Raw genomic sequence first — 25,236 nt, 5'->3', positions numbered from 1 at the left:
CCCACATTTGGCACAAAAATCTTCAGCTAAATATCACCGTGATGGCAAACACTGGTGTCAACCTAAATACTATTCTAACTCCAAGAGAGCGTTTGTGTTGTACATTTCTGAGGCAGGACCACAGACGCAGAGCAGAGTATACCCTTCCTAAATTTGAGCACCATTTTATTTTTAATAGAGTTTTCCCACCTTTTGAGGCTGTAAATCTTTATGGCCCAAGTTCATAGCTCGTAGGCAGAGAGAGCAGTGAACATTTCAGAAGGGAAGCAGAATGTTTTATAACTGGATATGTTTAAGTTCTGGTATGTTTTGTTATGATTCGATTTAGGCCTAGCCTTATTTGGACTAAAATCGTACACTGCATTATGGGTAAAGTAGTCTACTTTCTTTAATGTCGCTGAAACAGATTTAGAAAATGTGTGAGCTATAGACAGAAATCTGCTCAGCCACGTTGTTCACACGTTAGAGGACGGACGTCCACGAAAAAAATACAGCTGCTGCTGGGAAAAATGAAACGAGCATTCAGGTCAGCACTGAAAACTAAAAACACAAGCATATCTTTATGTGAAAACAAACAATTCTTACTGATGGTGGTGATGCCATTTTTGAGGTTTTTTTTTTTATTGGAAGTCCATCAACACACACACACACACACACACACACACACACACACACACACACACACACACACACACACACACACACACACACACACACACACACACACACACACACACACACACACACACACACACACTCAAACACACCACGCAACATCCTAATTCATGCCATGACATTATATAGAATTAAGTTAATGGTTTTTTTTTTCTGAAAAACTAGATGGTATATAGTGCCGGTGAAAAAGACAAGATAAAACCAGTTGAACAAAAAAAACCGTTTTAAATCTTAAACAAAATTATTGTTAATGTTTTTTTTATGTTTTTTTTATTTTATTGTGTGTGTGTGTGTGTGTGTGTGTGAATTTGTTGATCAATAATGAAATATAGCCTTTAACCTATATAATACATTAAATTAAAAATCCCGTATAGGCCAAGAGGAAACTTCTTGAAGTAAGTCGTTGTAATTTAATCATCAATGTTGTTACTTATATGGCATATTTATTATGCTTCGTTTTTCAGTTTAAATTGTTTGCATTAGTTGATTAATTTGAAGAAAAAAAAAACAGTATTCAATAGGGTTTACATTTGACAAGGAGGCATCTGAAACTACCTACATTTGACATTCAGACAGATCGTTACGTGTCTGCTTTGAAAGCAAAAAAAATAAATGCAGTTGAGGCTTATTACATTAGTCTGTAATTTGGATAAGTACAATCTACAGCAAAAAAAGATGTGTACCGAATAGTCATCAGAGCTAGCAGCGTTACTTTTCTCCATTTACACAACACAAGAAATGTCAATAGCGCACATGCATATTTGTTCGTGCATATATTGTAATTGCAAATTAAATATGTATATGCATACATTAAAATAGCATAAAACATTGCCGTATAGCAGACGATCTGAAGGGCAGCGCTCTAGTGGCAGACGAAAGCAAGTTGTGTTTCCATTTATGTATGTATGTATGTATGTATGTGTGTGTGTGTGTGTCCCAGTCTGCTGGAGGCCTGAGACCAAAGCGCAGTTCTGTTTGCAGGACCTATCAGCTAGATGACAGCACAGCTCTTAGCGTACAGTGCTTAATGGACTTTTTATGAGTTTGCCTTGTGATCGCATGACCTCTGGCACCTTGGCCCCTCAGTGGCTCTTGGCAAACCAGATCAGAAACATGCCGCCCTCCTGGGTCGGACTAAGTGGGGATAGAATAGGAAGGATCTAAATCCCAAACCTAAATCTCAAAAGAAAATCTACTGAGACTGGCCCGCTGCATGACGTTAAAGTGCTCACAACTTTTTTTTCATAGCTGTGCAGTAGGAAACATGCAATAAAAATCATTTAAGCATCTATTCGAAAAGGTCTTCTAGCAACAGGGTGTGATTTTTGGGATCATATAGTTCTAATAGAGCTGATGTAATCTTTGCCTGGAACTGTTTCGGTGTGTTTGTTTCCTTGCCCGTCGCCCCGTCACTGAATGTGCTCTGTAGCCACACTGCTGCTGCTGCTGCACGCACATGTTCCTCTAACATTGTCTCGTGACTGAAGAATCGACACGAGGCGACAGAATTCATTTGAGTCATTAGACTTAAGTACTGACAGACATTGGTTAATAGTACTGAGAGTCCAAATAAGAACCATCTAAAATTTGAATATATGTTATCGTAGGGCATAGTAGTTATATCCTTTGTGTCTGATGTTTGGACGCTTTGAATGATCACAGCAACAATAACTTGAATAGAAATGAAGGAATGCATATACTACTCGCCCGCAGAGCTCTTCCCTTTACATCTGTGGAAGTTATTCAAGAGAACATTATTTATGGCCTTAAAACACATCTGTTACAAGCCAATTTTTTTTAAATCTGTTAATACTGCAGGTAAGTCAGTAAAACATTCAGTTAGGTGACACATTAATTAATCACAAAGTTTAAGACATACCAATCTGTCTTTATTTCTTAACAGGATATGATATAACACTCTTATCCCAAAGTAACATTTCCAAAATCAAGAAAAATAACCCCCGAACAGAAACACAACATGAAGAAAAGATCACAAACAATAGATAAATATGTGGAGACTAAACCGTACTCTGCATCTGTTTAGCCGTGAAAAAAAAAGAGATAATGAGTTATCTTCAAAACACCAGACTCCCATCAAACTGTCACTGTCAAACATCATCTCTGTATCTGACGATTCTTAATTTCTAAAAACTGAAAAGGAGTGTTGCAATTTAACAAAAAAAAAAAAAAACATGATTTCCTATATAGGAGAAGTGCACTCATGATCTGTCACGCTGTGTTGGAGCTCTGTAGGCCTCATTGTCTTTTACAACCTTGGAAGAAAGAATACAGTCCTCAGGGTGAGTTGCACCCTAACTACGCTATAAGTCCTGTGCAGGGCCAGGCCTGGCACGGCTGTGGACGGGGTGGAGGCTGATATTATTGGCCCTCCTCCTCACGCAGGAACTGAAACACTGAGGAGAAATCTTTATTGGCATAACCACGCGCGCACATCATACGGTAGATCTGATGGGCTAAAGAGCCGAGAGGGACCGGAGTCTTCGTGTTGGTGGCTGTGTTCTGTGCAAGGCCGAGATCCTAAAAGAAGAAAAGCAAACATACATTAAACAAACCCAACAGGGCTGAAAATGTAACTCTTAAAACAAAACCACAAGTCCACATACCGCAGAGAATTTTTCTTTATGTTGCTACAATATGGACTTCATTCCCTTTTAAGAGGGACGTTAACTCAACTGTATCATTCACTGCATCATTTCAAGTGGTTTGACCCAAGATAGACATTTTCCTAACACTGTAACCTAATCCCTGTCAGATGCACGAAATGTAAGTAGTCCTTGACTGACTTATGATAAATCTAAATGAATGTATTAAGAATATTAATAAAAATGACCCAAAAAGAAAAACATGAATCCACTTCATTTGTCTCGTCAATCATAAACTATTGGTTCTCATGGAAACACATTGTTTTCGTACACTTTTAGGAACCACTAACTATTTGGGCAAATTTAAAAACTTGATTTTTAAAGATTTTTATTAAAAGGGCGACAACTAAGAACTTTAAATATATTTTTTTTTACAGAAACCCAAATATTAAAATGTAATTGTGAGGCCAGAAAATAGAGAAAGTCCAGTGTAGCAGGTATTCTAAACTGACCTTGGCCATGAGCTGAGTGCCGAAGCCCCCCTGGTAGTTATTCCCAGAGGGGACTCCCTCCATGACTCCGGGCACAGGGTTGTAGGTATCACTGGACCAGCACCGACCCGAACTCATGTTCAGGATCTTAGCCAAAAGTTTAGGATCGAGACCAAGTCTGCGAATTAAAAAAAAAAAATTAACTCACAGCAAAATATTTGCTGCTGCAACTATTGTGATTATTTAAAATGACTTCAAATGCTGCTTTTAGGAAACAAGACTGTGTTCACCTGACTCCCAAGTTCATCGTCTCTGAAGTCCCTATCATTCCAATCGCCAGAAGCATGTTATTACAGATCTTAGCAGCCTGTAAAAAAAAAAGAAGATGTTTAGAATTTAACAGCTGTAAATATGTTTTAAATCCCTTGTTATGTGAATGGCCAGTATATTGTGAATGTTTGTCAAAAATAGAGAAAATATCTGCTCCCACCTGTCCAGTTCCAACCTGACCACAGTACACCACATTGGCTCCCATGCAGCTCAGAAGTTCTTTGGCTGCAGTAAATTCTTCTTCTGCTCCTCCGACCATAAAAGTCAGTTTACCAGAACTGGCAGCACCCACACCTGGGAAGGTGAAATCATGCTTACATAAAATAAACCATGTGCAAGCAGAGATTATTTAAATCAAAAAGCTGAATTAGCTTTAAGTCATTATTGTTTATCAAAGCAGTAGTACCACACATTTGGCATAGAGCAGATCAGATTTGTGTTTGTTCTCATGTATTAACCAAAATAAAATGTCACTGCTTTTGAAGCTGTAAGCTGCAGTTGTTTGAGTTTTAGAGAGCACAGTACGCACAAAAAGGTCCACTGAACTTTAAAGACGACTTAACAAATACAGACTAACTTTTTGTCCTTCCCTCTGCCTAAAAAAAAGCCACATGGCTCCATATGTTGTTTCACTACTCTTTACTCCCCTGATCATCAGTCCTGTCTTTAGAACATTGGCCTTATACACAGGCGAGAGTGAAATATGTTTAACTTTGAATGGATATCTTTTGGATTTAAATCTCTATTTCTCTCAACTCCTTTGTGGTCAGGTCGTATCAGTATATGCTCAACAGATATACATAAATATATCGGAAATACACCTGTTTACATGCCTCCTTTTTATCATTTAATACTTTGACGGGATAAAGCACAAGCCTGTTTTCATCAGTATCAAGCAACTACTAGCTTAATATTAATGTAGTGAAGCAGCTATCAAAACAGAACTACAAGTAGACATTTATAAACCATAGTAGAAATGAATTCTAAGTTAATGCTACATTGAAATAAGAATGAAGTTCTAAATTTTATTAAAGTAAATGAATGTAGATGTACAATAAAAAGTATAAAATTACAGCCATTTAGGTATATAAAGCATAGTTAATCACATATAGCCTGTCATTCAAAGTCTTTTGAGACCATCAGATTAAAGTCTAGTCAGCATATTCCAAGATTTAAGAACATCTGTTTGATGATCCATTTGTACATTTGATGATGCATTCAGGTTCACATGGGGTTAAAATCACAGTCATATACAACAACCAGGTGCAGTCCACATGGGTGCCAAGAAATTAACCAACAGAGTCTTATAATTAATCCTCAACTTTACAGGAAGACAATGGAAGAAGGCCAAGATGGGTGTAATGTTTTCTCCTCCCTCATGCCCGTGAGATGTTGAGCCAGCAGCATTTGAAACTAGCTGGAATATATGATGACTGTGCTGCTGGAATAAACTGGGAGTTACGGCTGTTGGGCTCAGATAAAAAGACAGACATTGGTAATGGTGTCTATATTCACAGTTTTCTTTTAAAGCGAACAAGTCAATGTGACACAGAGATAACTTCCAAATATTTCTTTTCTATTTTTCTCACCACATTTCTTTTTCTGTTGTCAGATTTTACTCAAACTTTAGTACAGTCATAACAGACTGAACTAAATGAAACATGGCCGTTACCTCATTTGGTCTTTAATATTTTCACACGAAGAAAGAACTGTCAGACACATGCTGACTCAATTACCTCCCTACTTCCATGTGTGCTTTTATGTTATAGCTTTAACCAAACTGGATGAAGTAGTCATTACCATGCAACTGCACTTCTTTTGATTTCTGTCTCACTACCGGAGAAAAGCTTCGTTGAGGAGCTAATGCCTGCTGATTGACATACCAAAGTATGACACTGCCATTAGTTTGGACAAGTTAAACGGCTGCGGCCACACAAAAACACACACAGATTCAAGTTCAAAGGACAAAGTTGGAAACTTTCCTGTATGTGCACTTCCACATAATGGAAACATATAACGTATTACTTATCTTTAAAGCTAAGCTGTTAAATGGCCCAAATCAATTTAAAGAAAGTGGCTCTGCTGACGTTGAAGAGGCCAAGTTCAAACAAACTGGGTGCATGTGGACCCCCAAGGGAGTCTGACAACACACACTTTACAACCAGAATGTATTGAGGCAAACACTGATCCTCCTCTTCTTCCTTACACAGATACACAATGAGCTGTTTATCAACTCAAAACATGCAACACTTCATTTGCCAATATAGCAGAAATACTGTGAATAATTTAAGTTAATTCTGTTATATAATATCAGCAGCTGATCAATATAGACCAGGGGTTCCCAAACTTTTCAGCCCATGACCCCCAAAAATAAGGTGCTAGAGACTGGGGACCCACTCTGTCCATGGAGGTGGTTAAAACATTTACCGTTGTGCACAGCCGGGTACACGATCCAAACACTGGAATTAGAACGACACAAAAGAACAGCCTGAACACTGTATTATTATTATTTTCATAATGGTAGCAGAATTAATCTCTTGATCTTTTTTTTCATATGTTTTGACAATAATGGGTAAAATAGGCAATTTTAAGTGATTTTTAATTTTGATGTGTTTGGAAGAATTCTCACGACCCCCTTCTCAGTGTCTTGCGACCCCCCAGTGGGTCCCGACCCCAACTTTGGGAACCACTGATATAGACAACATGTTGCACCTATGGTAAGAGTCACTTTCCTTACTTTCACCCGTACCAGATTTATAATGTAACACATTTTATCTACCTTTTCAATGTATCTGATAATTTGGCAACTTTTTAGAAAAATATAAATCACTTTTAGTTGCAGGGCTTAAAGTAAGAAAAATATATAATATAACAAAACACTTTGTCAAGGTAAAGTTGGGATCTCCCCCAGAACACCAAACATTTATTTTCCTGCAGTCCGATACATTTTTTTAAGCACCAATTTGTGACTTCACTGCAAAACTCTATGCTCATGATCTTGTGTTTTCTTTCTTCAAATCTCTTTTAGTCTTCATCAAACACATGTTCACACAATGACGAATGCATTCATCTGAATATTTGTATACACATGTGGACTATGCAGATGTGTTTCTGCTCTATTCCAGCAGAATTTCTAAAGCTGTAGCTTTAAACTAGTGACACATCCTGAAAATAAAAAAAAGAATGTGTTTAATTTCTGCGACACATGGTCATGCAGTGAAAACATGACCTCAATTATTTTTAGTTGTTTGTTTAGAGGGACAGTTTGAATGACAGACACACTTGCATCTTCCCGAGCACGAGAGAGAGAGAGAGAGATCAATCCCTTACTAGTTAATTGATCTCAAATGATAATCATATGGGCAGAAAATAAACCTTGGCTGCCTGCCTACCATAACATGCTAAAAAGACATAGATAGATCAATCACTGTCTATTGTTGCCAAACTGGAACTGCCATTTTCCACTTCTGATTGGGATAACACTGCTAGTTCGGTAGGTTGAGAGTGAGAGCTGTGGTACTCTCATACCAGTGGTAGCTGAAATCCATTGTCTTGACCTTGATAAAGCCCATTCCCACGTGTATTCATATTTATTATGAATAAAGAAATCAGAATTGAGCATTAAGGCTTGCAGGTTGAAGCCTATGTTGCCAGTCTAATTGCACTGAATGTTCCCTAGACAATATAAAACTCCTCAGTGCAAAACATTTGACAGCTCCATTGTAGTTTCCAGAATGACTAAAATTGGTTTCACACTCAAACGGGTTAAATAGAAATTCAACATTTCAGCATTCATGAATGGTTTGTTCTTATTTGGCTGACTTGGTTGAATTAGCTAAAGGCTAAATGATAAACTGGTTACTTAGTGTACACATTTTTGGAAAACTAGGCCATGAATTGTTAAAAAAAAGTTTAACATACCTCCTGATACTGGTGCATCCATAAAAACTGCCCCTGTCTTCTCCGCAGCTGCAGCCATCTCTTTAGAAACAGCTGGGTCAATGGTGCTGGAGTCAATAAGCAGAGAGCCTTTCTTCACCTTCCTGTTGAGAAATGTACATAATTAAGAATCTGACTTAAATCCATAATTTCACACAATCAAAGAGAAGCAAACGCTTACTTGAGAATGCCATTGGGTCCAGTGTACACATCTATCACATTGGGACTAGAGGGGAGCATAGTTATAATGCGGTCAGCCTTGTCTGCTACTTCAGCAGGATTATCCACAATCTGTGGGAAAAAAAACACAGTGTGAGGAGAAAATGCACAGGTGAAGTTCTTAAAAATGTAAACAACTAATATGAATTGCACCTCACCTGAGCTCCCAGCTCTTGCAGCTCCTTGCAGGACTCCGGGAAAACATCAGTAGCAATGACTGGGTAACCGTGCTTCAGCAAGTTCTTTGCCATCGGGTTTCCCATATTGCCCAGACCAACAAACCCCACCTGTGTCTTAGAGGCCATAGACCTTGTGGAGACTACAACATAACAGCCAAAATAGATCAATGATTTAACACAGTGTAACCTTCTTCAAGGACAATAATGCTTGTCTGCAAGACAAGTATGCAAACATTTTTTGTGGACAGATTTGATTTTGTACCTTCTTAAGTAGTAATAATTAAAAAAAACATTTCAAGCAATGATAACCCTTGCTAAGATTTGTGTATTTTAAGCTGCAAATGTAAGTTTCGTATAGGTATATAAAAGGAAAGTTTAAATTTCCTTTAGATATAATCTCCCTTCTGTTCAAATGTCCTCAGCTATATCATCAGTCAGGCATCTTTCAGTATGGGTTTAGATCCTACTTCATAACAGAAAACTCAAAACACATATTTGTGGATTCAAAGAATTAAGACAGAGAAATAGCCTTACCCCTTCAATTGATCTCCACAAAAATTTAAGAAGGACAATAATATATGTTTCAACGTATGTGTTACTACAAGTTATTTGGCAGCATACTATATCAAAACAATATCTTCTGGTTGTTCAAACTGAACGAGCATGCGCACTAGATCCAGCAATAAAGATACTTTGTTACAAGGTGAACAGAATACGATGGATAAGTTGCCCCATCAGAAGCTTTTGTGTTCTAGTGGCTACAAATAGCCACCCCAATCGCCCTTCACAAAGTACATTACACAGTGATTGACATTACATAATGTACCTTAAACAATAAGGCAGCATACAGTAGGACACAACAGCGTATACAAACAATTTGACCCGTCAGCGTTTTGAAACTCGAATCGCATTAGATGATAGTTTGTAGGTTGCTTACAATAAGTACTTTTAAAACAAAGGTTATTTAACCAGCAGAATGTGAGCTGAAGCCTGTGCAAGTGAAGCTAGCGACAACTCAAACTTATCTTCAAATATTTAAAGCAAAAGTTGTTTTCGTGTTTCAGAGAGGCTTAAAGTAACAACACCAGCTTCTATAGTAAGTTCAGCAAGGTGCATTATGTGTACATAGTTTTAGTTTGTTGTCCTTACCAAACGCAAAGTCGACATTTCTGCAACACCTTCCAACTATGTACCGAGACCCTCTCAACACAGCGGCCATGCTTCTTTCCTCTAGACCTACGTAGAGGACGCAGTGAAACGTCATTTAATGGCGCATTTCTCCTCCAATCAAATCAAAGACATGAGCTGCACTGCCTCCCAGTTTTAGCCACTCAGCTGAAGGGGAGGGCTTTCGAGCTGTGCTCTCATACAAACTACAAACTGTTCATAATACTATAGATGAGTTAATCTAAACTCACCTGTAGTATTGTATCACCTAATGAAACTGCTAAAGTAAAAATTCCGCATTAAAACCGTGCCAAAGTTAAACTTTTACCATTATTAAGAACACGTAAATTCAATATAATTAGTATATCTACTCCTCATTTTAAAATCATTTTTACGTACACTTACGTCTGAAAGTTTAATTTTACATCCTGATTTTGACTAATCCAAACATGTGTATAAGTTTAAATTGATCTTGACGTAGCTTACACAGTATCTTTTTTCTTGATACACTTCTAACCACATTTTGAAATGGATGTAGTCCGTTTTAAAGTGCAATGTGAATATGATATAAAACATTTTAAGAAAGAAACACTATTTTAAAGGATTTCCAATCCATCTACATTAAACCACAACTCCAAAGCTAATATTATCTTTACCATTGGAATCATTCTTCTTTAAATATGTACTACAGTATTATTGTCATCATGATATATTGTTTACTTTAGTTAACAACCATTCTGTGTGTTAGACACAACCATAGACTGTAAATAATAAGGTCACAACCTGCATTTTCAGGTTTCGGGCGAGTGGGATTCCCAGGTCTCTTCCGGAAGTGACGTAGCCCACTGTTGTTATTATTCCAGGAAGAGGACACGGGGAAAGCACTGAACTGCGTCAACAATTGTTTTTATGATACTTTCAAATTCCAGGTGTAATTCGACATGGCAACTGGGTACGTTTAATGATTATTTTACAATTGTAGCTTATAACAAAATCATTGTTCATATTATCATCGTTTGAAGTGTGTTTTTTGAACTGTTTACGTTGGCTAACCTTGTGGTGGTAGCATTGCTCTCTGGTTAGCTCTTCTGTTTTTCAATAAGGACATTGTCATGATACTTGTTTAACGCCGTTTGTTTAACCAGGCAAAGTTTACATTTCGGCTTGGTAGTTTATACATTACACTTAATCGACTGTCCATTTGCCTTTAAATATACCCGTGTTAAAGTGTGTAACCATCGTTGCTAGCTAGCTGGCCATTGCTAACAGCGAGATATGATCTCTGTTTTAACATGAGGCCTGACCTCCTAAAGCTTGACTTTATTTCAGAAATTCATGTTAAGTTTTCTTTTTTTTTAGATTTAGGGTTACATAACCGTGTGACATTTTGTGATTTGAGTAAATGACAAAAATGTGTAGCGTTTGTGATTGTAAACCGAGCTAAATGTTTTGACTCAGGCCTCAAAATAATATCTGCCGAGGCCCAAATCATAACAATCATACTCAGTTGAAAATGTCTTTTGAGTTAGGTTGAAATTAACATCAGATGCATCAAGGGGAGTGTTCTGTTCTTTAATTTATTTATTTAATTTAAACCATTAGGTATATGTATTGAATTTATTGTCAGAAATGTTAAGGTACCAGTTTTACTTTCCAAATAGGTCAAATGTAATTAATCAGATGGATAAATACTTGAGTTTAAAATAATCAAATTCATTTGGAAGTCTTTTTTTTTTTTTTTTTAGTATATTTTACTTTTTAGTAGAGTTTCAGGACACACTTGAATACTTTTATCAGTTTTATCAGAGTAACCATGTGTCAGCAATCGAAATAATTAAAAATCATTTCATTACCGTCTTATTTAACAGGAACTTGTCACTTGAGTTATTATTAAATACACTACTAGAAGATACCAAATAATGGTGTAAAACGTGTTAGTGTGTTGAAAGTGAAAAGTGATTATTTGTGCTGTAGATCTACTCTCTGCTTGAGTCTCCCAATGACAGATTTCCATTCTGGTTGTCAATTGAGGGACATTTATTTGAGACAAACTAGGATTTCTTTTTACTTTACACTTTTCAATTATGCTTATTGATCATATAATATTTCACAAGAAAAAAATGAAGTCTTTGTTAGCATGTGTAAATCTTTAAAGTAAAGTTTGAACTGAGAAAAGAGGAATGAGACACATTTTAATATGCGTTCGTTTTGAAGAACATGTACATTTCCATATACTGTATTTTCTCTGACTTGCCACAGTACTGTTCTATTATTAGTTGATTGATTAAATTTGATTTGATTCTATGACAATAGTTCACAGTAATTGTAGGATTCCAATCGTTTAATCTGTTCCTGTTTTGTAAACTGCATTGCTTACTTGTTTCGTTTTCCCTTTTGCTTTATTTATCACATATTTCATTGCCGGTTTCTTCCTTTACAGCCACTGCTGAGTGATTTATGGCACTGTTCCTGGAAGGGACTTTATTAAGCAACAACATGGACACATCAAATTTTGCTCACGTCATCTTCCAGAATGTGGGTAAGAGTTACCTGCCTCATGCTGCGCTGGAATGTCACTACACCCTGACGCAGTTCATCAAACCTCATCCCAAAGACTGGGTCGGCATATTTAAGGTGAATAAAACTTGTGCACTCTTTTCCATGTATGATGAAAGCTCTGAATATTTATTTGACAACTTTTATATTCTTATGTTTTTGGGCTGAGCTTTAAATTGAAGTTGCTTGAGGGTTTTGATAAAATGTGTCGATAATGATTTTTTTAACGTTTGAAAGGTTTTCTCAGAGGATACATCAACAGAACCATTAGACAGCAGAGGCTGTGACAGCAGAACGTTAGTCTGCATTGTTTGCTTGCATGGAAGTATAAACAACCGATTTGATTCAACATTTCAGCTGCCAAACATTGAGTAAAGGTGAAAGTAAAAAGTGGTTCCCTTGTCTATAGTATACAAAAAAAATGTTAGTGTAAAGAGAATTCCTGCTGTCCTCCAAAGATGAGGGTTAGGTAATTGTTGCCAAAAATGAACATTTAGTTAACTAATGGATAAAATTAGTAGCAAACAGCCCCCTATGATAAAATGTATTTCTCAGTTGAATCATTCAGTGTGTTTGTTTTTATGGGGAACAGACATTTGCTGATAATTCAGCCTGAAGCTCAACTCTCAGCCCCTCCTAACTGGTTTTGTAGATAGGTTGGAGTTCAAGAAACACTAATTTCCAAATTAAAACTTCTGCATTTAAAGTTTATTCTTACTTGAATAACATGTGCTTTGGGAACAATTAAGAATGCAGCCTTTAAACTGCACCATACATTTTAAGCTCATACTAAATAACTATAGTCCAACTGTAACCAATGTGCCACCTTGTGTTTCAGTCCTCTGTAATGAACTGGATACTCCTCAATCTGAAAGCATATTATATTGTTATCAACATTGATCCTGATCAATATGGGAAATCAATTTTGTGCTCGTACCCTTAAACCATCCTGCCCAGCACTTTAATGATTCAAGCAGCTGTGGTAGAAAATGTTTACAGTGTGTACTCTAGTGATCAAAGCATTTTGTGCATGATGAGGTTGAAAGTTAATTTCTAATACACTGTTTTATTACTCTAGTTGTACAATGTAGTGGTGATATCTTGGCAAGCGTAGTATGACTTTAGCTCTTTATATCGGTGTCTTTGGACCCTTTGCAGATTTACTGCATCATTTGATTTAGCAGATATTACAGTTCTTAGATAATACAAATAAGTTGGCAGAGCATTGATTCAGTGGTGAGTTAAACTGAGAGATTGTAAGATCTTTATGTTCATGTTTTTGTTGTTTTAAATGAGCTTAGCAGAGGGTAAAAAACATTCAGAGTTCCATAATGATCTTGTTATAAGAGTACATTGAATACAATACAGTGGCACTAATGTATTATACATTCATCTACAGTGAGTCTGCAAGTAGTCTACTGTAGACCACATGGTTTTTTTTTATCTGCTAGAGTTTTGATAACAGCGCCATTAAATCTCATTAGATAAAAAAAACTGTTTTGCATTCCTCCTGAATGCGCTGTGTGTCTATTTGTATGATACCATACTCTTGACAGGTACTGTAATGCAAATAGGAAAGTAGAGGCAGTTTGTCATAAATGTAAGATATGCAACTTTTTCACGTCTTTGCAATATTAGGAAAAGCCCTGTATAACTGTGTCTGAGGAAAATATGAATGATTCACTCCTTTGTGCTATTCATAGAAAGTATGTGGTGTTGGGAAGGGGACATAGGGTGAGGAATATGCCAAAGAGAGAAATTAGGTCAGGTGAGGCAGCCGACGGTTGATCAAGTAATGTCCAGAGGCTATTAAAATCTCGCATTCAGCACTCTGTTGGGGCAGGATGCCACATCACATTTTGTTTAGCCTCAAGGAAGGCACCAACTGGCAGTGTAGATGTAAAATTACTAATTGTTTGAGCCTCTAAAATAGAGCTGAGCTGGAAAAGGCTGAGACCAGGCTGGTAAATCGTGTAAATGTTCCTGGTAGTGCTGACAAATGAGAAGATTGGTGCCAAAGTCTTGCATTTCTACAGAGAGAAATCAATAGACAGATGTGCACCAGTGTTAGGCCCTAAACCGCACATATAGTCACTTTTGGCTAAGGGGCCATCAGATGAAATGTGAAACTGTCTATAAAATAGCTTGAATATTTTTTTATTTTGAAAAATGAAGACAAATACATTTCAAATGAACAATTATCTCATTTTGATTGAATACTTTTAGCTGTCAACTTATTAAGTATAAATCTTAATAAGTGAATGAATAAAACAATAAAAAAAATGCTATTGACGATTAAAAGATAAGAGGTTCTTGTTTACATGAGTCCGGCACTAGCCTTGTATCTGAAATGAAGTTAACAAGCAACACGTCGTTGTTTCTGGGCATGCAGAAGAATGCTGTTGGAACAGGTTGGCTTAGTGCCTGGGAGAAAGTTTGTGCAACTTTATAATTAATAATTCTGAGCACAACCTCTCAGTGTGAAATGAATCATGAATAACTCACTCCTAAATGTATGAAGTGTGATTGGCACAGAATACATGATCTCCTGCAGCAATAGTCTCATGTATAGGGCTTCAGTGTATGCTGATCTACTGTCATGTTGAAGTAAACTTAACATGTTGCATCAATTTGTAGGCACACAAGATTTCACAATCATTGTTTGCCAAGACGTTTTGGTATTCATAGAAATTGTCTTGGTGTTTTGGTGCATCACAATACACACAGAAACGACTCTTGTGTTTCACTTCAGTCAGCCACCAGTCAGGTTTTTATGGTGCCTCTGTCTGTGCCATCTCTACCTTCTCTACTTACATTCATACACGTTACAGACCTGTCTGTTCTAAGTGAAAGAGTTCCTCTCAGAGTTTGCACTCACCACCACCTCTGCTGCTTTAATGAGTGGACTGGTAAGGGCTAGCCTTGAGTAACGACACCCACTAACTAGGTGCAAGTTTTAATTGCTTCCTGTTCTTTACTGCTGGAGGTTGGAACTGCACTGGTAAAGAGTGGGGGTTTCCAAGCACCAGGGCCCTCTATCTCTGGCTCTCATGAACACTTGCAGTATTGAAGCTTTAGGCGGTTTTCTACACAGGTGAGAAAATGAATCATCCAGCAACATCTGCTCCACAGCATTTATTGAAATCTGATCCATCTGTATGAATACTTTGAATATAATTTGTGAAAACTTTGAAAGTGGTATCACACAACTTAAGCTCTGTGCTATAACTGGGGCTGATGTAATAGACTGGTTTCGTGGTGCGTGTGCCCGAGTGTGCACACCGAGAGCCAGCCAGCCTCAAGTGACTCTGATTTTGTTTGACAGTTTTATGGCACTGGTCTGAAGTTATGGATGTATTTTCTGTACTCCCCCTCATCAGCGATCAGTTAACAACACATAAAATATGTATAATTACATTTTGGTTTTTATTTTCAAGTCACCTGTGTATAACATTTTCACCTATTTTCCTCTTCCTGTTAGAAGTGAGTTGTGGCTGCATTTCAACAGTTTGGCTTGTTCATGACAAGGGCTCGTGGTCACCTGCTGTATGAGTAGTTGACAGAAAGAAAGTCCCAGTCCCCTCGTTGGCCTTATCGGACAAAGACTATTACCCCTACATATATAGTTTTTTTTAAAACATGATAAGTGTTACAAACCAGTTTGAGATATTTTGCAAGAAGCACTGTGGATTTTAGAACGTCTTCCTGTTATTCCTCCATTGTTATTATCCTACACTGATGTGGTAAGAACGTCTGGTTGAATGGATTTCCTTCAATGTCTCACAGGTTGGTTGGAGCACAGCGAGAGACTATTACACATTCTTGTGGTCGCCTCTCCCTGAGAACTATGTGGAGGGAACCACAGCCAACCGAACAGTGGTCTTTCAGGGTAAGATCATACTACGGCTTCATATAACTTTAACACCTTCTAATAACCTGATATCAGAGGGCGGTTTACAGGATTGTCAAAACTTAGATACCAAATCAGTGGTGTGGAATGAATGAGAAGTTTTTCTCCACAGATTGCTGGTCTGTTGTTTATTATATTTCAGTTACTGTGTTTTAAAAAAAATATTTTTTGGGTCTTATATACTCAAGTTTATATCAACAATACCATTCTTAATATCACAAATATCCTTTGTTTGACCATTTGTACTGCTGAATACCGACTTCACTGACTGGATGAACATTTTCCACAGGATATTATGTGCCCAACGATGACGGGGAGTTCTACCAGTTCTGTTACGTGACCCACAAAGGGGAGATCCGGGGAGCCAGCACGCCTTTCCTGTTCCGCGCCAACAGCCCTTCAGAGGACGAGCTGCTGACAGTGGAGGATGAATGCAACTCTGACATCCTGGTGGTCACCACCAAGGCCGGTTTCTTCGAGGTACAGTTTTGACAAGGAAGTAATTCACAGGGGAAACAGAATTGAACACACACTATTAAAGAGTTGTGTAAGGAAAAGAAGGTAATAATACAGATGGCCCAAACAGCTTGAACAATGTATCTCTCTGTACGCAGCAAAAGATGGAAGAAGCCCAGAGAGAGAAAGAAGAGTTGGTCAAAAGCATGGCCCTCCTGCAGCAGGAGAAGGAGCAGCTGGAAGCTGAGAAGGAGAGTCTGCAGAAGGAGTTTGAACAGGAGAAAGAAACCTGTGTCCAGCTGAGAAGAGAGAACCAAGTAAGCCCAGAATGAACTAATGGACTTTTTTTTTCAGGAAGAGAGGTGTGCCAGTAGTGAGGAGTGAAGAAGGGTGTCTGTTGCTGTTAGAAATATGTTGTCTTTAAAACAATAGGGTTTGTTCCCTTTTTGTACTTTAGTTCTTCCTGCGTTTTGACTTTGCTTATTTTACAGCATAAGATGGATTATTCAAGGATTTTTTTTTACATTTGTCCAAACAGTCTCTTAGCCCCCCCTAGTGAAAGACTGCAAATATGCAGAGCTACTCAAACTGGTGATGCCTACAAAGTATAAATCACACGCTGACAGATGAGAATGTCTGTATTATCAAAGTTATTATACAGACTTTTATAGTGTAACATGAAGTCTTAAAAGCTGTGTAAGTAATTATTCTTATAGCTGTCCTCTATAATAAATCTGCTCGTTTTGAAATGGCTTTCAGATGAAAACATGATTACAGATTTCGTGGCTGTTAATTTTATGACTATACTTTTATATGATTTTTTTATGTGGTGTGAATATTAAGATTCCAGAATATACCCTATAAACATACTGTAAAATAATGATTTCCTTTTTCTTTTTCTTGTCTTTTTTTAAGTTTAAGAACACATCAGAGAGACATAATGTAAAGTTGATTTAGACATTTCAAAGACGATAAACGTTTAATGTTTTACAGACACTTTCCACAAACTGAAAATCACAGACAGCGAGGGAATGTGGTGAATGTGTAGGAAGCTACTCTTTTCTCATTGAGTTGATCCACACTTGATTTATGACAACGTTATGGATGAAACTGATTATTTTATTCAACAATATGTCAGGGTATTGCCATTTTCCAGTCTTCCTCAGTTCTTTGTCAAATTTTACTGCACCTGTTTGTAAGTTTGTATTCTATTGTTTCTCAGGAGGTGCAGAATTCATCCCATGCCCTCCAAGAGGAGAAAGAGGAGGTAAAGAGGAGGCTGGACGAGGCCACAGCCAGAGTTATACAGCTGGAGGAGGACTTGATTGGAGTCACTCAGAAGGGCCTTCAGAAAGAAACTGAGCTGGACAAGTGAGTTAAAGATTGATAGGTTGTTGTTAAAGAGTTACAGAGACACTGGTTTTGGAAGTACGGTATAGTTAGAGTTGTTTATTTAAATTAGCAGAACACCAGATAAAGCGAATAAACTCACACAAAAATTTTCTTTGTGTTTTTTTTCATCTGAGCATTAAGTCTTGGACAAGTTTTGTTCAAATGAAACATTTAGATACGAACTTAAAGTCTATCTGTTATATTTACTGAAGGGGGTCACGTTGGAATTGTATTGACCTTATTACTAAGTCAAGATGAGAAAAAAATCACTATATATTTTATTTTCAACAGCAGCTCATTCTATGTACGAGTGCAGCATCAATACATTAACCACCCTATAAGAAAGGATATTATGGTCAATAATCAATTATTCCAAAGACTGACTGAAGACAGATGTTATGGGGTTTTGATCTCTTCTGATCTCTTTTCAGTCTTAGGGATAGAGTGAAGAAGCTAACAGCTGAGAAGGACTTGCTTGAATCCCATCTGAAAAATGAAAAAGATGAGAAAGAACTGTACAAGGTAATGTCCCATTCTTTTATCTTTTTAAGCCCAAAAAGTTTCATTCTTATATTTTTTCCTGTGTGAGAATCATTAAAACATTGTATTATATCACATCAAGAACTATATTTGTTTTTCAGGTTCAGGTAGAAAGCAACAAGGTCCTTTCATTTGACATGATTTTTAGGTTCGAGGGGGTGGGCTTAGCAGCGGTTTAGCTGATTCGTATTTTAGGGACAGTTTTACAATTTGTACATATGAGAGGCTTCAGAAATGGAGGTCCAGTTAATAGACTTTTCCTGTTTTTCCCTTTTTACCACCGTGATAATTTTGCACATTCTCATAGAAACATTTAGTCCAAACAGGCCATGCCTTATTCAGTCTTCTTCTGGTCCATCTGGTGTTTGTTTGTCTTTGTTGTGGTGGGCACCACACAGGAACTGGGAGTGCCACACAAACAGTACTGTCGCCACGGAAATGGAGCAAAAGACCGTACCTAATTTAACTTGCACCATCACACCGGGGCTTTTGCAAAACTTTATGGGCCTATCACAGTCTCTGTTTTGTAATCGAGGTCATGCAACATTTACTTTATAGTCATATGCTCTTTGGTACATGATCATGGCTGGTGTGTGTAAAACGACTGTGTGTTTTATAACTTCACTTGTGTTTTTATAACTCCTTCTGTGTGTTTGTGTACGTGTGTGTACTCAACAGATTCACCTAAAAAACCGGGAGCTTGAAAACACTAAATTAAGTGCAGAGCTGCAGATGCTGAAGTCTGTGGACGTGAACAAGGAGAACACAATTGCCCAGTTTAAAGAGGAGGTGGGACGTCTGCAGGCATGCCTCACTGACAAGGAGAAACAGTACCGAGAGATCCTGGCCAAAGTTCCCCCCTTGGTACAAAGACCTTTCCTGTAAAACGTTAAACAGTCACAACATATGGATCGATTTGTTAAACAGTGTTTAACTTTAGAAATTCATATATGTAAACATTAGTGATATGTTCATTCAAAGATAAATAACGGCAAAAAATACTGACAAAAATATATTTTAAAAAATGAATGGAAAGGCAAAAATCTCCAACCAAATAATGTCTGTTTCCTACAGGGAGATATGAAGGCCCTGAAGGAGCAGCTGCGGCAGAAAGAGGAGCAGCTCCAGGCCAACCAGCAGCAGTCCTCCTTGTTAGCTGCTGAGCTGAGGGACGCCTCCAGCACCAGAGACCGTACCATGTCTGAGCTCTACCACATGAAGCTGGAGGCAGATGCCCTCCGTCAGGCCAAAGCTGAAGCTCAGGCCCAGTGTGCCCGTCTGGAGCGCCTGGTGGAGCAGATGAAGGCAGCGGCAAAGCAGGAAGCTGTAAGGAGGATAATCAATCTAAGTGTTTATCAATTCAACTAGCTCTATAGGGAAAATGTCATTCATTAAAACATACAGTATGTTTTTAAAATACAGGTAGGCACGGGGGATTCTTTATTTCTGATCAGCAGTGAGGTAAAATCTTTGGCGAAAAAACTAATAATAATGTAAAATCCAAAATAGACAAATAGACGATCTTATTTCATGAGAACCTATAAGTCCTTCATTTTTTTTTTTAACTACATTTAGTAATAAAATATACATCACTTTAACAGTTAAAGTTTCATTTAGCAATAATCTACCCCCTCCCCCCAAATAGAAGGTTTTATGATTAAACATCATGACAGTGTAGTTTAATGTCTGTATCATATTCTGTATGTTTTGAGTTCTTGTGATAGTACTCTGAAAGAAGATCTAATTAGTATAAACACAAACAAAAGTCTCCTTCCCAAATGGTTCTGTCAAAGGCTGTGATTCTTTTCTTCAAACTTCCACAGATTAGTTTACACGGCAGCCGTAGTGTCACCACACATCTACCACGTAATACATGGAGGGGCGCTGTTTTGCTCGTAAAATAAGGAACATTCAAGATGACAGAAACAGCTCGGAAAAATCACCTTATCTGTTTAACATTTTTTATTTCAATGAAAACATCAGTCTGAAAAAAACTAAGGAAGCCTGGCTTCTCTTGGCTTCCAGGAGAAAACGTCACTGGTCACAATATCTGTCCCACTCTGAAAACTTTTCATTGACCCCCATGATTGTTAAAGAATTATCAGATAGTTTTTTTTTTAACTTTAAAATGTAGCTAAAATGCTTTGTAGATTATTCCTTTCGATCATAAAGTTGTTAAATGAGAAGGGATCTCTTCTCCCTGTGTTTGGATCTGATCTGTTGTGTCATAATGATTATTTATCACTAGGCCAAAGCAGAAGAGGAAGCGGCTGCAGACCCAGCTGTCGTAGCAGAGCTCCAGAGAGAAGTGGAGGACCTGAAGCTGCGGCTGCACATGGCAGCAGAACATTACAAGGAGAAATACAAGGAATGTCAGCGCCTGCAAAAACAAGTGCTGAGACTCTCTGAACAGCCAGGGGTATGTCCCACCAGATGCCAGAAAAAACATCAAATATATACGTGTACCTGGAAAGTGAAAGAACAGAACCAACGTTAGATGTCATGTTCATATCCCACTTGTCATTCTGAGTTGCTTTTTTGTAGACTTACTCTAGGATTAGATACATTCATATTTATCACCATTGAAAACATTTACTCATGTACATTTTATGTCTCTTTGCAAACTCATACAAAAACTGTTCCTGTCTGTATCAATGTTTGGTAATGCGATCCTCTTTGATTTAACTGAAGCCCCTGTCAGTTAAAAGGTGTTTCTGTCTTCTAGTCGATTTTAGAACTAATTTTAAACTAATTTCAAGCATTTGTTTTTCTGCATCTAGGATGTTAAGAGAACCTCAGTTCAAGAGGCAACATTACTCCCTGCATCAGGGAGTCCAGATACATCAGTACCAGGTACATTATACTTAACTTTTCCAAGATGTAAGTTATGGATATTAACTTCATGAGCAATAAACTTGGATTATGTGTTAAGGTTGTGTAAGTTTACCAGCTGTGTAATTTCATAGGTATAGCCTTGTATTCTTCCTTTTTAGGTCAGTCAAGTAATCATCATAATGTAGATGCTGGTCTTCAATATAAAATAAATCTGTAAGCGGATAGAAATAATATGTCATTAAGTATATTACTTTGTGTCAGTTAGTCATTATAATGATCGATGGATGAATCAATAATAATCACATCATATATCAACAGTTGCTCTATGTTTACTTCACAGGGAGTCCAGGTTCAGCTGATCCCATGCTGGAAGCCATCATCCAGGAAAAGCTCAAAGGCATCAGCAGAGAGGCGTCTGACAGGAACGACAAGTACAGAAAATGCAAGCAGATGCTGGTGGTAAGAAACGTGACATTTACATTTATTTTAATGATAATGTTTTAAAATCTAGTTAAAGACTAATGTTCTCCAAAGGTATGACTCACATGATGTACTCTGCATTTTAAAAGAGGAATATGCTTTTTTAATATGTGTCTGCTGTTCAGGAGGAGAAGGAGCGTAGCTGCATGTTTGCTGATGAGCTGGCAAAGATGGAGGTGAAATTTAAGGAGCAACTGAAGACCAATGAAAACCTGAAACTACAGTTGGCAGCAGAGGAAGATCGCTATAAGGTCAGCTCATCTGACGGCGGTTCAGACTACAGACATTTTGCGCTGCACTCTGATTGGTTGCTAGCAGTGAGGCTCTGTTACTTTCTATGCAGGTCTGTCTCTGTCTGCTTACTGTATGTTGTTACCTCTTAGTATGGCTGGTCTAGCTCAGGGTTGGAGCCTTTGATGCTATCTCTTCTTGAACAAACTCGCTCTGACAGTGTTGTTTATGAGAAGGCCCATCAGCCGAGACGACATTTTACTGCTGTTTATGTCAGGCTCTGCAGACAAGCTCAGCGAGACTCTGAAGAGTCATCTCCAGTTGCCGGGCTAATGCCGTGCTTGGCTCAGGTCAGGCGGATATTTGCTTAGTGTCTCCAAGGAATTCAAACAGGTTGTTTTGCTTGGAGGCATATTGTACATAAATCAGTCCTCTGCTAAGAGAAGCCTTTTTACGGCCTCGTTCAATTAATGTTAAGCTCTGGGGTCTGACAGAATTTCAGTGATGCAGTTTTCAATCACCACATCAGATTTGGAGAATTAGTGTTTTCTGTTTTTTTCCCCTTCTTTTCTTAACTTTTAACTTCTTCTAGAGCCAGGTAGCTGAGAAGGGACGGGAGCTGAAGGAGCTAAAGGACACACTATCACTTTTTGTTAAGGACAAGGAAAAACTGGAGGGGGTTAGTGACTGCTTTCATTTTCGCTTTTATTGACTTCTACGGCTCTAAAGAAAACTCTGAAAAGTGCTATTCTTTTGCTATTTTCCCACTCCCAATCTGGACTGTGTTTAACATGCCTCTAATTGTAGAAGCAAGGTAAATGAGTTCTTATTTTCCATTCCATTACTTTAGACCACAGTAAGCTCCTCACTGCCCTAAAATATGGCTTTGAGGTAATGCTTTAACATTTAAGAGGAGCAGAAATACCCAATTTGAGGTTTAGACTGTAAATTAAATTGGCGTCTGCAACTAACCTCAATAAAACACAGCGTCCCATTCCCTTTGAAAATGAGAAGAGTTTCTGCTTTAATGAATGCACTAATTAAAATGTTTCTGTGAGCCAGAGAAAAGCAAAGAGTCACAGCTCTGGAGGTGCTGGGTGATTGGAAGCGTTAACTAAAAAGATTAAACCAGATATTTGGCTCCCTGGAGAAGATACTGATGCTTATGGTGCTATTTGATGTTGTAACTGGGCTTTGCTGGTGTCAAATATTGTCGAGATGTTGCTGTTTCCACCCCTTAGGATCTCCAGAAAGGCACCAGGAAGGGTGATCAGGGCGTGGGTGAGAAAACCAGTCCAGACGTCACACAGTCCAGTGTGCCTTTATTCCTGCAGTATCCTGTCCCTTACGCCCAGGATGCCCCGACCCCTCTGCTGGTATCTCAGAGCCCAAGCAAGCTGCAGTTTGGAAACCCTTACTCCCCCTCAGACTCAAAAGGTCAGTTTTTCTTAAATAACACATTTCTGTTCTTGAAAGTTATACAGTAATTACAGACGCATTTTTATGTTAGCGTTGTCTCTGAATTCTCTCCTTGCAGATGAGGAAGATGAGGAGTTCTCAGATGACCAGCTGCTGAGGCTGCCCCCTGTGGGCCCACCCTCCTGGGACAGTAATGTGGTGTGTATCCAGCCCACACGCAATTCCAGCAGGCCAGAAGGCCATGAAGAATCAGAGGAGAAGCAGAACAACAACAATGTAAGCCTCTCAGACTGAGAATTCTTTTTGCTTTGTACAATTAGTTTTTTCCCCATTACGTTTGATCCTATTGTTGTTTTTATTAAAAATGTTTTTCTTTTCTCTCTCAGGCTAATACCAACGAGCAGCCTGCAGCAACTGAAACACACAGCCCATTTGTGAATGATGGACAAACTGCCTTCTGCTTTGATCCAAGGTAACACACCCTGACACGCCCCAACTTCTCATTAACGATGTCAAAGTTTGCTGCACCCTACATTTTCTCAACCTGCGCATTGTGCCATGTGTAAAGTGTTTGTTCTGCTGCACAGCCCCTTTTGTTCGAATTAGTCAGGCAACAGGCCACCCACATCGCAACAGACAGATGCTCTTTATTAGCCAGCACTCCTGGTCTGCCCACATCATCACTTGCCTGCTTATTAACTGAAGCTTTCTCTCCCTGCCTTCTTCTTCTTCTTCTTCTTCTTCTTCTTCTTCCTCTTCCCGTGTGCAGCATGGACATGAAGCGGTGTCCACTGTGCGAGGTCATCTTCCCGCCCAACTACGACCAGAGTAAGTTTGAGGAGCACGTGGAGAGCCACTGGAAGATTTGCCCAATGTGCAGCGAGCAGTTCCCACTGGACTGCGACCAGAAGGTGTTTGAAAATCACGTGCTCACTCACTTTGACGGCCACCCGCTCAACTTTGAGTAGAGAAACATAAAAATAAATCTGCACATCCGGTCAGCCTACTTCCTGTCGCCAACTAAATAATTCCCTGCACATTTTTCTGCATGTAATGGTGTGAAGATCCAGTCTTTAGGACTATAACGACTTTCGCTTTGTTACTCCAGCTTAGAGAAATACTTTGAATTGATGTGACATTTTAAAATGTTCTAATTCGGTGTATCGGGCAGGGCTTCTGAATCTGTTGGCAGATCAGACAATTTTTTTTATTATAGGTGAAATGTTTCCCTTCAATTGGATTTGAAGACTAATTTAGGATGATAATACTGTTTTAAGAATAAATACTGACTTTAAATGGACTCAGCTTTTAGCCTGCAGGATGTAACGAATCAGGGACAGAGATCAGTGTTTACCAAACTTACATTCAAGACATCAAACCAAATGGTCCCCCCTTAAACATCACTGTACAAGAGATTTACTCATTCTTTATAAATAGCAGCCTTGGGGCACTGAATGCAGTCAGGGAGAAATCGTCAGTGATTATACATTATATCATCAGATCATCTATTTTAGAATAATTAAAGCCAATGACATTGTGAAAGCCTTGATTCTTTGTTTATCATAGGTTTGTGTTCTGTTATGTTCACTTTGTTTTGATTTATTTGGTTTTTGTGTCCTTAAGAACTTTCATATCATCAGCTAATCAGTGCATGCTGAGCTTATGTTAAACTTCCTTCTGTTTGTTTCCTTCTTTTAAAGCATTAAGTTATTTTACTCAGAAATATCTCATTGGTAAGGTGAGTTTCATGTATCAAATATAAACCAATAAAGTCTGTTCGAAACTGACTCGTGTCCAAACAGTTAATAACTCAA

The 25,236-nt window shown here is 38.2% G+C and overlaps 2 protein-coding genes across 3 annotated transcripts; one reads left to right on the top strand and one right to left on the bottom strand.

Moving 5' to 3' along the window:
• Positions 1-2,542: 2,542 nt before the first annotated feature.
• hibadhb (3-hydroxyisobutyrate dehydrogenase b) lies at positions 2,543-9,699 on the bottom strand. Its single transcript, XM_061050791.1, has 8 exons — positions 9,586-9,699; positions 8,416-8,576; positions 8,220-8,329; positions 8,021-8,142; positions 4,260-4,393; positions 4,060-4,136; positions 3,791-3,947; positions 2,543-3,213 (listed from the first exon to the last, which is right to left on the bottom strand). The coding sequence occupies exons 1-8, from the start codon at positions 9,653-9,655 to the stop codon at positions 3,055-3,057; spliced, it is 990 nt and encodes a 329-aa protein (XP_060906774.1). The 5' UTR covers positions 9,656-9,699; the 3' UTR covers positions 2,543-3,054.
• A 718-nt stretch (positions 9,700-10,417) lies between these two features.
• On the top strand, positions 10,418-25,209 carry tax1bp1b (Tax1 (human T-cell leukemia virus type I) binding protein 1b). 2 transcript variants are annotated; one of them, XM_061050788.1, is made up of 18 exons: positions 10,418-10,555; positions 12,044-12,237; positions 15,946-16,048; positions 16,359-16,549; positions 16,684-16,842; positions 17,748-17,896; positions 18,349-18,439; positions 19,136-19,321; positions 19,532-19,783; positions 20,706-20,876; positions 21,238-21,310; positions 21,633-21,751; positions 21,898-22,023; positions 22,596-22,682; positions 23,245-23,440; positions 23,541-23,698; positions 23,809-23,894; positions 24,192-25,209. In XM_061050788.1, the coding sequence occupies exons 2-18, from the start codon at positions 12,061-12,063 to the stop codon at positions 24,388-24,390; spliced, it is 2,523 nt and encodes an 840-aa protein (XP_060906771.1). In that variant the 5' UTR covers positions 10,418-10,555; positions 12,044-12,060; the 3' UTR covers positions 24,391-25,209. The 2 variants fall into 2 exon arrangements, with proteins under 2 accessions (XP_060906771.1, XP_060906772.1); XM_061050789.1 differs by lacking the exon at positions 22,596-22,682.
• The last annotated feature ends 27 nt before the right edge of the window (positions 25,210-25,236 follow it).

This window comes from Labrus mixtus, chromosome 11, assembly GCF_963584025.1.
Source record: "Labrus mixtus chromosome 11, fLabMix1.1, whole genome shotgun sequence".
NCBI classification, from domain to species: domain Eukaryota; kingdom Metazoa; phylum Chordata; class Actinopteri; order Labriformes; family Labridae; genus Labrus; species Labrus mixtus.
Note: the sequence above shows the minus strand (reverse complement) of the source record. Positions and strands in the feature narration are given on the sequence as shown.

Excerpts from the sequence above, each read along its gene's own strand:
- hibadhb (XM_061050791.1), bottom strand. The coding sequence starts at position 9,655 with ATGGCCGCTGTGTTGAGAGGGTCTCGGTACATAGTTGGAAGGTGTTGC. Across the intron at positions 4,394-8,020 it reads GGATGCACCAGTATCAGGAG|GTGTGGGTGCTGCCAGTTCT; the intron begins GTATGTTAAACT and ends TCACCTTCCCAG. Across the intron at positions 4,137-4,259 it reads GTCAGGTTGGAACTGGACAG|GCTGCTAAGATCTGTAATAA; the intron begins GTGGGAGCAGAT and ends TTTTTTTTACAG.
- tax1bp1b (XM_061050788.1), top strand. The coding sequence starts at position 12,061 with ATGGCACTGTTCCTGGAAGGGACTTTATTAAGCAACAACATGGACACA. Across the intron at positions 23,441-23,540 it reads CTCCCCCTCAGACTCAAAAG|ATGAGGAAGATGAGGAGTTC; the intron begins GTCAGTTTTTCT and ends CTCTCCTTGCAG. Across the intron at positions 23,895-24,191 it reads GCCTTCTGCTTTGATCCAAG|CATGGACATGAAGCGGTGTC; the intron begins GTAACACACCCT and ends TCCCGTGTGCAG.